This window comes from Schistocerca gregaria, chromosome 2, assembly GCF_023897955.1.
Source record: "Schistocerca gregaria isolate iqSchGreg1 chromosome 2, iqSchGreg1.2, whole genome shotgun sequence".
Classification (NCBI taxonomy): domain Eukaryota; kingdom Metazoa; phylum Arthropoda; class Insecta; order Orthoptera; family Acrididae; genus Schistocerca; species Schistocerca gregaria.
Window position 1 is genome coordinate 62236524 of NC_064921.1, and position 16409 is coordinate 62252932.

The 16409-nt window shown below is 44.2% G+C and overlaps 1 protein-coding gene across 1 annotated transcript in view; it reads left to right on the forward strand.

The window, feature by feature from the left end:
• The window catches only part of LOC126335638 (hemicentin-2-like), an 87663-nt gene that overhangs the window by 16233 nt on the left and 55021 nt on the right, over positions 1-16409 (forward strand). The window contains 1 exon segment of the mRNA XM_049999093.1: positions 5812-5934. Within this exon segment, the coding sequence (XP_049855050.1) occupies positions 5812-5934 (123 nt within the window).

A 16409-nucleotide genomic window follows, 5' to 3' on the forward strand; every position in this document is an offset into this window, starting at 1 on the left:
ACTTACTCTATTCGCAGCACATTTCGCAGACAGTATTCGCATATGCCACTGAATGTCCCTACAAAAATGTGTCCTTTTACGACTCATACGCCAAGAGAAATGACGTCATAAACGTTGAGCTGTGTGAAAACGACTGCAGGGTGAAATTCGCTAGCCATACAGGTGAAATATGCCTTAAATATATTAAATGTATGTGACATGTGCATATGTGGATACTTCCAGGGGTAACAAGCTCTTTCTAAACACATGGATCGACTTCAAGCGAACTTGCTCCACGCTTTACTTACTATACGGAAACACGGAGGAGGTAGAACCAGCACCCCCTATTGGGGAGGTGATGGTAACACAGGGAGAGAAAGGAGAGGAAGACGTGGACAGACAGAGAGTGGAAGGACGACGTGGACACAGATATGGGGGAAGAGGAGATGTACAGAGAAATGGGGAGGAAGTGATGGACAGAAGAACGTAAGAAGAGGAGACAGACAGAGGGTAGCTGAGGGGATGGAATGAAAGAGGAGAAGGAAGAGAGATGGGAAGAGGAAATGGACACAGAAATAGGAGAGAATATGGACAGAGAGAGAAAAACAATATGGACGTAGGGGGGAGAAGTAGATGGAAAGAGGGGAGGGGGAAGGAACAGATGGGGAGCAGTACATGGACAGAAACAGTGGGGAGGAATAAATGGACAAAGAGGGGGGAGTGGCGGACAGAGGGTCAGGGGAAGGTGGGCAAAGGGACAAGGAGATGAACAGAGATATGTGGAAGAAAATACACTAATAGAACTGCACCAAATACATTCATGTTTAGAAAAAACGGAACACACTGAAAGACTAGAGGCAGGACGTTCATGTTCACGTATTAGTATGTTCTTCATACGGAAATGATTAGCATTTCAGTCACCTCAGTTCAGCATGTGTCCTGTTGCCTAGAAGGCACAGAGTGCGCCATGACCTCCGATAACTTGTTCCATGCGTGATGGCATCGACGAGTATAAGGCGCGAATGGTGTTCTCCGGTACAGCAATCCATGCTGCATTCACCTGGTTGCGAAGTTCGTCTGGGGTGGTTGGCATCGAGCCACAGCGATATCCTACACTTTTTCGACCGGCAACAAGTCTCGTGACCTGGCAGACCAGGGCAGAGAGCTGACCCCCTGTGACACGAAGAAGGCAGGCACGTGTTCGTGCAGCAACGTGTAGTCGTGCATTGTCTTGCTGAAAAATAGCGTCTGGAGTGTTGTGCAGAAAGGGTATGGCTACCCTTGGTCACAGTGCACTGGACACACAACAACTGTGATTTATGGTTGTAGCCAATAGCAACCCACACCGTTCCTTGAGTTGGCGCTGTATGTCTCGTGCGAATGCAGTCACTATGATGCCGCTCACCCGTCTCCAGCGAACCAAAATGCGACCCTCATTTTGAAACAAACAGAACCTGGATTCATCCGAAAACACTGCTTGATGTCATTCCTGTCCCCAGCGACGTCGCTCCACACACCACCCCCGTGTAGTATGTTTCTGTACATTCGCCAAAGGTAGACGGAGAAGTGGACGACGCGCACGTAACCCATGTCATAATAAACGTACGATGTGTTCCACTGTTGGCCCAGAGCTGAGGACGACACAGATCTGTTCTGCAATGCCATTCGGATGAAGTGTCGACATTCTCGGGGGGAAGGTGGGGTGTCTGGGTTGTGCGACCTGACCCTTCTCATCACGCTCTACGGCCTTACATGGACCATTCTACTCACACCCGTCGCACTGCCGAAATACTTAATTCCACGGGCCCACTTCCAAACTCACTGATCTGACGGTACGGTACGCGCATAGTCTGCGAAGCATTCTGCACGTCTGCCCAAGTCACGCTGATCAATTACCTTGGGTTTATAGCGACAACGACAGCCGCTGTCACACTTTACCGGTAGGTGGTGCTGAACCACGATTTCAGTGTTGACCTTGAAACCAAGTGCTGACATGGTTCAAATGCTAATAATTTCTGCAGAACATATTGATGTACATGTCCTGTGAATATGAACGACTTTTCTCTAATCGTTCAAGGCGTTCTGTTCTTTCCTGAACGTGAGTGCACCGCCTGGTACTCGGCTTGTAAATAATACTAAGAGGGGACATACACTACTGGCTATTAAAATTGCTACACCACGAAGATGACGTGCTACAGACGCGAAATTTAACCGACAGTAAGAAGATGCTGTGATATGCAAATGATTAGCTTTTCATTCATAAAAGGTTGGCGCCCGTAGCGACACCTACGACGTGCTGACATGACGAAAGTTTCCAACCGATTTCTCACACACAAACAGCAGTTGACCGGCGTTGCCTGGTGAAACGTTGTTGTGATGCCTCGTGTAAGGAGGAGAAATGCGTACCATCGCGTTTCCGACTTTGATAAAGGTCGGATTCTAGCCTATCGCGATTGCGGTATATCGTATCGCGACATTGCTGCTCGAGTTGGTCGAGATCCAATGACTGTTAGCAGAATATGGAATCGGTGGGTTCAGGAGGGTAATACGGAACGCCGTGCTGGATCCCAACGGCCTCGTATTACTAGATGACTGGCATCTTATCCGCATGGCTCTAACGGATCGTGCAGACACGTCTCGATCCCTGAGTCAACAGATAGGGACGTTTGCAAGACAACAACCATCTGCACGAACAGTTCGACGACGTTTGCAGCAGCATGGACTATCAGCTCCGAGACCATGGCTGCGGCTACCCTTGACGCTGCATCACAGAGCGCCTGCGATGGTGTACTCAACGACGAAGCGGGGTGCACGAATGGCAAAACGTCATTTTTTCGGACGAATCGAGGTTCTGTTTACAGCATCGTGATGGTCACATCCGTGTTTGGCGACATCGCGGTGAACGCACATTGGAAGCGTGTACTCGTCATCGCCATCGTGGTGTATTACCCGGCGTAATGGTATGAGGTGCCATTGATTACACGTCTCGGTTACCTCTTGTTCGCATTGACGGCACTTTGAACAGTGGACGTTACATTTCAAATGTGTTACGACCCGTGGCTCTACCCTTCATTCGATCCCTGCGAAACCCTAGAGCAATGTTGCAATTTTAAACATGGCTGTTTTTCAGCAACTGTATTTTAGTTTCAATATAGGTGTATACAGAAAACCGATTGCAAATAACTGTTGAGTAGAATGACCTAGGTTTCGACACCTCTACCCATGAAATTTTGAGAAATCGTAAAATTACGTTACGAGGAAGGAATGATCTGATATGCTCAAGTCAAAAAATAAAACACATTTTTGAACTTAGCATATCTGCTTTTAATTCTGACCATTCCTTTCTCGCAAAGTAATTTTATGGTTCCTCAAAATCTCATTCTGATGAAAACATCATTAGAGGTGTCGAAACCTTGTCAGTGTACCAAACAGTTATTTGAAACCTGTTGACTGTATAATCCTATGTTGAAAAGAAAGATAGAGCGTTGTATTATCATTTCTTAATTGCGGCACTGCCACTTTCACTAGAGGATATCCCCCTGGACACGACAGATGTCCTGCAGATTCAGCACCGAGAATTACAGAGGTTGTGAACAACGGATTTCTGAGTGCCTTGGATTGGTCGGTCTGACAACATAAAACTGACTTGCGCGTTTGCCAGACCTAACGCATGTGACCTTTTGCTTGTGGAGTACACTGAGACAACACGTTTGCAATGAAATTGCAACCACTCACGAAGACCTGAAATACCATATTAGACGTGCTTGTTCTGCCATCAGCTTGGATGAAATTCAACGTACACTATGATCCACATGCAATCAGTTTACAGCATGTTTGACGAACTATTAATGATTACCATTTTGAACACATGCTGTAACAAAGCTACGAGGGTCACTCCAAAAGAAATGCACACTATTTCTGTAAAAATACAGTTTTCATTCTACATTTGTGAAAGTTTTACAGAGTGTAGATACATCCTTCCCGCTTGTTTTCAAACTTAGTTCAACCTGTTCCCGTGAGTGGCATTGTCCAGCATGTCTTCAAGATGGCTGCTACACTTGAGGTTCATCAGAAGCAACGTGCTGTCATAAAATTCCTGTGCTGTGAAAACGAGACAGTGGGAAACATCCACAAGAGGTTGAAAAAGGTGTACGGAGATGCTGCTGTCGATCGCAGTACAGTTAGTCGGTGGGCCAACAGGTTAAGTGATGAAAGCGGGCACGACAATATTGAGGATTGTCCTCGCAGCGGCAGGCCTCGTACTGCACACACTCCAGACAATGTGCAGAGAGTTAAGGAATTGGTGACTGCTGACAGACGCATCACAGTGAACTAATTGTCACGCTACGTTGGGATAGGGGAAGGAAGTGTTTGCAGAACACTGAAAGTGTTGGCGTTAAAAAAGGTTTGTGCCAGGTGTGTTCCAAGGATGTTGACAGTGGCTCACAAAGAAACAATAAAAACGGTATGCAGCGAACTTTTGGAACAGTACAAGAATGGTGGAGATGAATTTCTTGGAAGAAATGTGACAGGTGATGAAACATGGCTCCATCATTTTTCACCAGAGACGAAGAGGCAATCAGTGGAGTGACATCATGCAAATTCACCGAAGAAAAAAAATCAAAACCGCACATTCTGCTGGAAAAGTTATGGCTATGGTGTTTTTCGATTCCGAAGGACTCTTGCTTGTGGACATCATGCCAAGTGGAACCACCATAAATTCTGATACATATGTGACGACACTGAAGAAACTTCAAGCTCGGCTGAGTCGTGTTCGACCACATCGGCAAAAGCAGGATGTTTTGCTGTTGCACTATAATGCATGGCCACATTTCAGTCAAAAAACCAAGGAAGCGATCACAAAACTCGGATGGACAATACTGAAACACCTGCCTTACAGTCCTGACCTGGCTCCATGTGACTATCATCTCTTTAGGGAACAAAGATTCTCTTCGTGGAATAAGGTTTGAAGATGATGACTCCCTTGTGAACGCTGCCAAACAGTGGCTTCAACTGGTTGGTCCAGATTCTACCGTGCGGGCATACAGGCGCTGGTTCCAAGATGGCGTATGGCAGTTGAGAGGGATGGAAATTATATGAAGAAATGAAAATATTGTTCCTAAAGGATGTATCTACACACTGTGAAACTTTCACACATGCAGAATTAAAGATGGATTTTTAAAAAAAAGTGCATTTTTTTTGGAATGACCCTCATATCTGACGTCATTAAATTACTTATCATACAGTTCATCCTAGTCTCACAGTATGCGTTTGCAAATGTATTTGCAAAAGGTCAACAGCTAAGATGAGTACTGTACAACCTAACGCAGCATGCACGTCTTCAAAGTACTATTGAAAGGCAAGTAATGTAGCACGCCAATCCTTTTAAAACAACAAAGTTGAATATCATATGTCCTGTATCCTGAACACCACACTTCAAGGTATGCAGCTTTTATTTGAAATATTTTCTTCTATTACTAATTGAGGCTAAGTTATTCAGTTGGCCTTTCTTAGGTGCTTCACGTTGTACGTGAATGGAGGTGGTCTATGTGGGGTAACAGACTGAATGCATTTCTTTTCCATTCTCCTCTTACAATACAAAATTAAATTCAGCTCTATTAGTTTCATTCAGATTCGTATTTCAGTGCCTGTAGAGCTTTCAATGAGAGGGGCTAGCGATTTCTGTTTTCGAGTTGGAGTTGTCCTCCTCGATAATCAGTTGCATAGTCTAGAGAGGGCTCAGCTCAACTCTCAGTCAGCATAGAATTACTCACTGCTAACGTTTACACATGAATGGAGATACATATTGCCACTGTACTCGTCTGCTTACAGATACTCCGTCCTTCATGATCAGCCGCTACCCTGGCTTCGGCTTCCCAATTGAGGAAGGGATGCCGGTCTCGCTGAGGTGCGAAGTCGAGGCCAACCCTCCGTCCAGGCCCGTCTGGGTCAAAGGTCAGTACAGCAGACCGGCAGTGTCCAAGCTGCGGCGCGTTGCATGCCGGGAGGCGTCAGCTGGAGTTGGTGTTCTGGCCGCGCTGCACCCGTGGAGCCTCGCCACTGCTGAAGACGCGCGCCTTTGTTTACATGTAGGCTACGAGAGGTAGTGTGGGTCCACTTCTCTCAAAGGTATACACTGATGTGCCAAAAGTCGTGCTATAGCGATATGAATGTATTACTGATGACGGTAGTATCGCGCACGTAACAGGATAGTGCATTGGCTGGGCTGTCATTTGCACTCAGGCGCGTCATGTAAAAGGGTGTGCGACGTGATTCTTGCCGCACGGCAGAAATTAACAGATTCTGAACGCGGAAAGCGGAATGATATTTGAAGCTAGACGCACGGATGATTCAGTTTCTAAAATCGTTATGGAATTCAGTATTCCGATATCCAAAGTGTCATGAGTGTGCCGAGAATACCAGATGTCACGCAATACCTCTCACCATGACAACACAGAGGCCGACGGCCTTCACTTAACGACCGAGAACAGCGCTGTTTGCGTAGAGTTGTCAGTGCTAACAAACAAGCAACACGCGTGAAATAACCGGAAAAATCAATGTGGGACTTATCGATTAGGGCAGTGCGCAAAATCTGGCGTTAAGGGGAGGTTTACTATCTTTGGCCCGAAGAAAGCATGTTCTCTGACAATTTTTTTTTCTCGGGATGTGTTATAGATATCAATGTCAAATTTGGTCAAAATGTTTATTGATATTTCCTCTACAAACTGGAACTTTTCGACCAGAAATGTCTAAGAGCAAAGGCGAAAGTGCCGTCGGAACGAAACAAAATTTCGATGTAGACCTCCACGCGCGGTATGTCACTGGTCAGCCGGCTCGTCTGAAATAAAAATTGACTTGACGTTGGCAACGTATATAAGATTCTTTAGGAGTTGTACCTTGCTTATTTGGACCATATGAAACAAAATGGCGGCCATTTGAAGGAAAATAGAGTTCTTTCATAGATTTTTCGACTTCGTCGGCCAAGTAAAAATATTTATAGCTGAAGGATCGGAACAAAAGCGGTACAAATCCTAAACAATTTAGTTAGCTTCGTCGGAAATAAATAATCATGCCAATCGGTTCAGTAGATTTGAAGTTACCATACTGCACGATAAAAAAATGTCATTTCGAGAAAAATGCGTTTGTAGTTTTGACTACATATAAATGCGATATTATGCAACTTACGTCCAATCTGCTATTCCGGGTCCATAAACTATTCTTTCCTCTACCTCATAGAGGGCGTTCTGCTCGATCTTGGCCATCCTGCGCTGCTCCAGAGCCGCCGTACGGCCGGTGACAAGCGGTTTTTCGGCCGCTCGAATCCGGTGGTTGTCCGAATGCTTGGCGAACTGTGTCGAATAGAGTCCCAGCGTGACGTCCGTCGTTGTCATGGTCTTCAGAATTGCTGAATACCCTTCGTTGAAGCTGCTCACTGCCAGGAAAGTCGCAATCTCCACAGTCTTCGCACCAGAATGCAAATGCATGAGGGTTAACTTCCAAACACACGCGTTCAAACTTTCATTCGAATTTTGTGTATTTCCTCCCAATCACCGGTAGACTAACTCGTCCTGGTGCATGAAAAAGGCCGATTTCAGGCAGGTGCATTGTTTTGTTCAACAGCGAATAACAGACATTTCCGTTCCGTATTCGGAAAAACCGTTTCAGGGGTGAATTCTAAACACTTTTATGGATCCAAAAATGCAATGTAAAAAAATTGATTTTCTTAACCAAAACTAAACCTCCCATTAATGAGCATGGCAGCAGATGTCCGACGCGAGTGCCTTTGCTAGCAACACGACATCACCTACAATACCTTTCCTGGTCTCGTGATCATTTCGGTTCTACCCAGGACGACTGGAAAACCGTGACCTGGCCAGATGACTCGCAATTTATGTTGGTAAGATCTGATAGTGGCGTTCGAATGTGACACAGGCCCCACGAAGCCATGGAACTAACTTGTCAAGAACACGATGTACGAACTGATGGTAGCTCCGTAATGGTGTTGGTTGTGTTTACGTGGAATGGACTGTGTTCCATGGCCCACCTGAACTGATCATTGACTACAAATGGTTATGTTCGTTAACGTGGAGACCATTTGCAGCCATTCATGGACTTTATGTTCCCAAAAAACGGTGCAATTTTTATGGATGATAATGCGCGATGTCACCAGGTCACAATTGCTCACGATTGGTTTGAAAAACATACTGGACAATCCGAGTGAATGATTTGGTCACACATCGAACATTAATGAAACATAACTGAGAGGTGAGTTTGTGCAGAAAATCCTGCGCCCGAAATAGTTTCGCAGTGATTGACGGTCATAGAGGTAGCATGGCTCAATATTTATGCAGGGGTCATCCAACAGTTTGTTCGAGTCCGTGTCACGTCGAGTTGCTGCACTAAGTGTGGTGAAAGGAAGTCCGACACGATATTAGCAGGTGTGCCATGACTTTTGTCACCTCAGTGTATCAAACTTGGGAGACGCCATATCGGATTTTATCAAGATCGTATTTTGTGTGCTTTGTATTGTAATTTGAATAAAACCTGTTTCAAAACAGGAGCACATTGAAGATCTCTACAAATGGTTTCAGTATTGGTACAGTTTGTTGCAATAAAACTTTAGGTATGACTCATTGGCTTTTAAAACTTTCATTTGATGTATGACACAGCAGAAAGTAAAATTTGTAGGACATTGCTGTGGTGTAATAGGTATAGATGTGGAGCTAAGAAACGAAAAGTTTTGCTTCGCATCCTGCCAGCTGAAAAAGTTTTGTTATTCACCTTAGCCTTTGTGAAAGATTCTGAGAATCGTTCTTATTAATTTAACAGAAGTATGTTCCGTAATACTCGATGTTATGTACGTACGGGGTGATTCAGCTCATCCTACCAGCGTAGTTTTATGCAACCCCTAATGTTATATCTGCCCTCCAAAAACCTAAAGCGAGATTTTTATATTCTCTAGCTCCTTACTCACGAACACTAATCCTACATAAAAACTGAACAGTACCTTTTGGAGCAAGTTGAATGTAGCTACATTTTGTACTGGGATACGCATTTCCTAGAGAGAGGAGTTTTCGAGTTATTTAGTAACAACGTACGAAAGTGACGTTGAGATGCAACCCCACTTCCATACTCATCCCACACCAGGCAGGATTTCTAGTATGTTGTTCATAACACATAACACGTAGAAGAATTGCGGTTCACACACAAATATTCAAATGCACTCAGTAATTGAAAACAAATTTCATTACTTTCCACTGGTAAATGATGATGAAGATGTTTGGTTTGTGGGGCGCTCAACTGCGCTGTCATCAAGTGCCCCTACGAGGTACCAGTTTTGACACAGTTCAATTTTTTTCACAGACTAGCCATTGTCACGAATGGTGATGATGATGATGATGAAATGATTCGGCAGGGAAAAAATCCCAAACTCGGTCGGGAATCGAACCCGGGACCCCGTAATCCAGAGGCAGCAACGCCAGCCACTAGACCACGAACTGCGGACCCACTGATAAATGACTCATCATAGCCAATTAGTGACTCACAACAGAAAGAATCGTGAAGGTTAACACGATGCCTGAAGTGCATCGTGACCGGTTAAGGACCAAGTTCGGTTCCTGTTGAATTAGAAAATACTAAAGTCGTCACTCACGCTAATTCCGTACTGTTCCTAACGCTTGAATATTATCGTTATAGACACACCTACATCGATCTAAATGTCATCCAAATATCACTGTTCATATATGTACAAACACAGTACGTCATAATTACGGTCGCGCGGGGTAGCCGCACGGTCTGTGACGCCTAGTCACGGTCACCACGGCTTCCCCCGTCTGAGGTTCGAATCCTCCCTCGGGCATGGGTGTATGTGTTGTCCCTAGCGTAAGATAGTTAAAGTTAGATTAAGTAGAGCGTAATCTTAGGGACCGATGACGTCAGCAGTTTGGTACCGTAAGACCTTACCACAATTTCCAAAATTTTTCATAATTACTTGACAGCGGAGCAGCAGCTGATTACCGCATTGCAGTACATTAAGTCTAACCCCTAAACTGTCTCGCCTCTGCACACAGTGAGCGAACAAAATTTGTTGGGCGCACTGACCCATCACCAAGGTGATATTGCCAGTAAGGGCAGACTTCTCATACAATCAGAAAACATGATGAACGATACCTATTTCTTTCGACCTAAAATGTTCCACTCCGTTCAACGGATGAAATTTTGAAGTTAGCGTCCCTGTATTTGGGTTAGAAAGGACCAACCACATGGCCACATCTCTAGAGATGCACAGCCAAATGTGGCGCGACAAAAGTGTCGTGGCAGACTATCGCCACGGGACCTGACTTCAAAGATCCCAGTCGGCTACTGCAAAGTCAAATCAATATCTTCCCCTGAATCTGCGTAGTCCCATGCAATTGTAATTACATTCACATTCGTTTGAAATTAAAGTAAAAATAAACACAGCAAAGTATTTAGATTACCATTGTGGTCTTCTTCTCTTGCATGGAAAATACGAGCAAACGTAGGAGGACAGAAAATACTCTTCCAAATTTGAAAAAGCAAAACAACAAAATTATGTGAGAGGTCGATTGGTTGAAGCCTTTCAGGATATTGATCTCTAGAAAAAATGAAACAAAACGTTCCATTATAGTCTTCTCGCAAGCACTGGAATGTATTCAGGACACTACAGTGAGAGTGACAAAATTGTGTGAATAATAAGTCATGAAATGATATAATTATAAAAGAGGGAGTGTAGGTGAGGGTTCACAGATGTATCCACTTCAAAGTAACAGAAATATCCTGCGCTCATCATTTATATATACACCAGTGGTGTGTGCATGTTCCAAGATCTGGTTTTTCGTCAGGCAATGTAGACAGGATATGGGCAGTATTTGGTCCAGTGGCGGCCGGTTACCATGTACTAAACTGTTACAGCACGCCGTGAATATCGCACTAAAATTCTTTTAGAATATATGAGCCACAAATCGTACTAACACTAGGCGATTTCTCTGCAAATACGTGCTAGTGTTGTTGTTGTTGTCTTCAGTCCTGAGACTGGTTTGATGCAGCTCTCCATGCTACTCTATCCTGTGCAAGCTGCTTCATCTCCCAGTACCTACTGCAACCCACATCCTTCTGAATCTGCTTAGTGTACTCATCTCTCGGTCTCCCTCTACGATTTTTACCCTCCACGCTGCCCTCCAATGCTAAATTTGTGATCCCTTGATGCCTCAAAACATGTCCTACCAACCGATCCCTTCTTCTAGTCAAGTTGTGCCACAAACTTCTCTTCTCCCCAATCCTATTCAATACCTCCTCATTAGTTATGTGATCTACCCATTTAATCTTCAGCATTCTTCTGTAGCACCACATTTCAAAAGCTTCTATTCTCTTCTTGTCCAAACTAGTTATCGTCCATGTTTCACTTCCATACATGGCTACACTCCAAACAAATACTTTCAGAAACGACTTCCTGATACATAAATCTATATTCGATGTTAACGAATTTCTCTTCTTCAGAAACGCTTTCCTTGCCATTGCAGTCTACATTTTATATCCTCTCTACTTCGACCATCATCAGTTATTTTACTTCCTAAATAGCAAAACTCCTTCACTACTTTAAGTGTCTCATTTCCTAATCTAATTCCCTCAGCATCACCCGATTTAATTTGACTACATTCCATTATCCTAGTTTTGCTTTTGTTGATGTTCATCTTATATCCTCTTTTCAAGACACTGTCCATTCCGTTCAACTGCTCTTCCAAGTCCTTTGCCGTCTCTGACAGAATTACGATGTCATCGGCGAACCTCAAAGTTTTTACTTCTTCTCCATGAATTTTAATACCTCCTCCAAATTTTTCTTTTGTTTCCTTTACTGCTTGCTCAATATACAGTTTGAATAACATCGGGGAGAGGCTACAACCCTGTCTCAGTCCTTTCCCAACCACTGCTTCCCTTTCATGCCCCTCGACTTTAATAACTGCCATCTGGTTTCTGTACAAATTGTAAATAGCCTTTCGCTCCCTGTATTTTACCCCTGCCACCTTTAGAATTTGAAAGAGAGTATTCCAGTCAACATTGTCAAAAGCTTTCTCTAAGTCTACAAATGCTAGAAACGTAGGTTTGCCTTTTCTTAATCTTTCTTCTAAGATAAGTCGTAAGGTCAGTATTGCCTCACGTGTTCCAACATTTCGACGGAATCCAAACTGATCCTCCCCGTGGTCTGCATCTACCAGTTTTTCCATTCGTCTGTAAAGAATTCGCGTTAGTATTTTGCAGCCGTGGCTTATTTAACTGATAGTTCGGTAATTTTCACATCTGTCAGCACCTGCTTTCTTTGGGATTGGAATTATTATATTCTTCTTGAAGTCTGAGGGTATTTCGCCTGTCTCATACATCTTGCTCACTAGCTGGTAGAGTTTTGTCAGGACTGGTTCTCCCAAGGCCGTCAGTAGTTCTAATGGAATGTTGTCTACTCCGGGGGCCTTGTTTCGACTAAGGTCTTTCAGTGCTCTGTCAAACTCTTCACGCAGTATCGTATCTCCCATTTCGTCTTCATCTACATCTTCTTCCATTTCCATAATATTGTCCTCAAGTACATCGCCCTTGTATAAACCTTCTATATACTCCTTCCACCTTTCTGTCTTCCCTTCTTTGCTTAGAACTGGGCTGCCATCTGAGCTCTTGATATTGATACCCATGGTTCTCTTCTCTCCAAAGGTCTCTTTAATTTTCCTGTAGGCAGTATCTATCTTACCCCTAGTGAGATAAGCTTCTACATCCTTACATTTGTCCTCTAGCCATCCCTGTTTAGCCATTTTGCATTTCCTGTTGATCTCATTTTTGAGACGTTTGTATTCCTTTTTGCCTGCTTCATTTACTGCATTTTTATATTTTCTCCTTTCATCAATTAAATTCAATATTTCTTCTGTTACCCAAGGATTTCTAGCAGCCCTCGTCTTTGTACCTACTTTATCCTCTGCTGCCTTCACTACTTCATCCCTCAGAGCTACCCATTCTTCTTCTACTGTATTTCTTTCCCCTATTCCTGTCAATTGTTCCCTTATGCTCTCCCTGAAACTCTGTACAACCTCTGGTTCTTTCAGTTTATCCAGCTCCCATCTCCTTAATTTCCCACATTTTTGCAGTTTCTTCAGTTTTAATCTACAGGTCATAACCAATAGATTGTGGTCAGAGTCCACATCTCCCCTGGAAATGTCTTACAACTTAAAACCTGGTTCCTAAATCTCTGTCTTACCATTATATAATCTATCTGATACCTTTTAGTATCTCCAGGGTTCTTCCACGTATACAACCTTCTTTCATGATTCTTAAACCAAGTGTTATCTATGATTAAGTTGTGCTCTGTGCAAAATTCTACTAGGCGGCTTCCTCTTTCATTTCTTAGCCCCAATCCATACTCACCTACTATGTTTCCTTCTCTCCCTTTTCCTACACTCGAATTCCAGTCACCCATTACTATTAAATGTTCGTCTCCCTTCACTATCTGAATAATTTCTTTTATTTCATCGTACATGTCTTCAATTTCTTCATCATCTGCAGAGCTAGTTGGCATATAAACTTGTACTACTGTAGTAGGTGTGGGCTTCGTATCTATCTTGGCCACAACAATGCGTTCACTATGCTGTTTGTAGTAGCTTACCCGCATTCCTATTTTCCTATTCATTATTAAACCTACTCCTGCATTACCCCTATTTGATTTTGTGTTTATAACCCTGTAATCACCTGACCAGAAGTCTTGTTCCTCCTGCCACCGAACTTCACTAATTCCCACTATATCTAACTTTAACCTATCCATTTCCCTTTTTAAATTTTCTAACCTACCTGTCCGATTAAGGGATCTGACATTCCACGCTCCGATCCGTAGAACGCCAGTTTTCTTTCTCCTGATAACGACATCCTCCTGAGTAGTCCCCGCCCGGAGATCCGAATGGGGGACTATTTTACCTCCGGAATATTTTACCCAAGAGGATGCCATCATCATTCAATCATACAGTAAAGCTGCATGTCCTCGGGAAAAATTACGGCTGTAGTTTCCCCTTGCTTTCAGCCGTTCGCAGTACCAGCACAGCAAGGCCGTTTTGGTTAATGTTGCAAGGCCAGATCAGTCAATCATCCAGACTGTTGCCCCTGCAACTACTGAAAAGGCTGCTGCCCCTCTTTAGGAACCACACGTTTGTCTGGCCTCTCAACAGATACCCCTCCGTTGTGGTTGCACCTACGGTACGGCCATCTGTATCGCTGAGGCACGCAAGCCTCCCCACCAACGGCAAGGTCCATGGTTCATGGGGGGGAGGACGTGCTAGTATGCAGATAAAATGGACGAAAACATGTTTTGTAGCGCTCTCTTCGCGATTACTAGAAACCAGTACTATGTGCTGATTCATTCAGGGGAAGAAATCCAGTGTGCACTCCGTGTGCATTCCGGGAGGAGTCATTCCTGATGTGGAAAGGGTCCTTCCGGATGCCATGAAGAGCACAGGGTGCAGCCAGCTGCAGGTGGTGGCACATGTCGGCACTAATGACGTGTGTCGCTTTGGATCTGAGGAAATTCTCTCTGGATTCCAGCGGCTATCTGATTTGGTGAAGGCTGCCGGTCTTGCTTACGAGATGAAGGCAGAGCTCATCATCTGCAGCATCGTTGACAGAACCGACTGCGGACCTTTGGTGCAGAGCCGGGTGGAGGGTCTGAATCAGAGGCTCAGACGGTTTTGCGACCGTATTGGCTGCAGATTCCTTGACTTGCGCCATAGGGTGGTGGGGTTTCGGGTTCCGCTGAATAGGTCAGGAGTTCACTACACTCAGCTGGCGGCTACACGGGTAGCGGAGGCTGTGTGGCGTGGACTGGGCGGTTTTTTAGGTTAGAAGGCCTCGGGAAAGTGCGGGATGGGTTGCAATGTCAAAGGGTGCTTGGCAATTACAGGACGTGCTTGGATCAAGGAACAGTCGGAATTATAGTTGTAAACTGTTGTAGTTGCGCTGGAAAAGTCCCTGAGCTTCAAGCGCTAATAGAAAGCACAGAAGCTGATATCGTTATAGGTACAGAAAGCTGGCTAAGGCCTGAAATAAGTTCTGCAGAAATTTTTACGAAGTCTCAGACGGTGTTCAGGAAAGATTGATTAGGCAGAATTGGTGGTGGAGTGTTTGTGTCTGTCAGCAGTGGTTTATCTTGTAGTGAAGTCGAAGTAGACACTGCGTGCGAATTGGTGTGGGTGGAGGTTATACTTAACAGCCGAATTAAGTTAATAATTGGCTCCTTCTACCGACCCCCAGACTCCGATGATACAGTTGCGGAACAGTTCAGAGAAAGTTTGAGTCTCGTAACAAATAAATACCCCACTCATACGGTTATAGTTGGTGAGGACTTCAACCTACCCTCGGTATGTTGGCAAAAATACTTGTTCAAAACCGGTGGTAGGCAGAAAACGTCTTCCGAGATTGTCCTAAATGCTTTCTCCGAAAATTATTTCGAGCAGTTAGTCCACGAACCCACGCGAATTGTAAATGGTTGCGAAAACACACTTGACCTCTTAGCCACAAACAATCCAGAGCTGATAGAAAGCATCATGACTGATACAGGGATTAGTGATCACAAGGTCATTGAAGCTAGGCTCAATACCATTTCTTCCAAATCCATCAGAAACAAACGCAAAATAATTTTATTTAAAAAAAGCGGATAAAGTGCCACTAGAAGCCTTCCTAAAAGACAATTTCCATTCCTTCCGAACTGACTATGCGAATGTAGACGAGATGTGGCTCAAATTCAAAGATATAGTAGCAACAGCAATTGAGATATTCATACCTCATAAACTGGTAAGAGATGGAACGGATCCCCCGTGGTACACAAAAAAGGTCCGAACGCTGTTGCAGAGGCAACGGAAAAAGCATGCGATGTGCAGAAGAACGCGAAATCCCGAAGATGGGCTAAAATTTACAGACGCGCGAAATTTGGCACGTACTTCGATGCGAGATGCCTTTAATAGGTTCCACAACGAAACATTGTCTCGAAATTTGGTAGAAAATCCGAAGAAATTCTGGTCGTATGTAAAGTACACAAGCGGCAAGACTCAGTCAATACCTTCGCTGCGCAGTGCCGATGGTACTGTTATCGACGACTGTGCCGCTAAAGCGGCGTTATTGAACGCAGTTTTCCGAAATTCCTTCACCAGGGAAGACGAATGAAATATTCCAGAATTTGAAACACGAACATCTGCTAGCATGAGTTTCTTAGAAGTAGATACCTTAGGGGTTGCGAAGCAACTCAAATCGCTTGATACGGGTAAGTCTTCAGGTCCAGATTGTATACCGATTAGGTTCCTTTCAGATTACGCTGATACTATAGCTCCCTACTTAGCACTCATATACAACCTCTCGCTCACCGATAGATCTGTACCTACAGATTGGAAAATTGC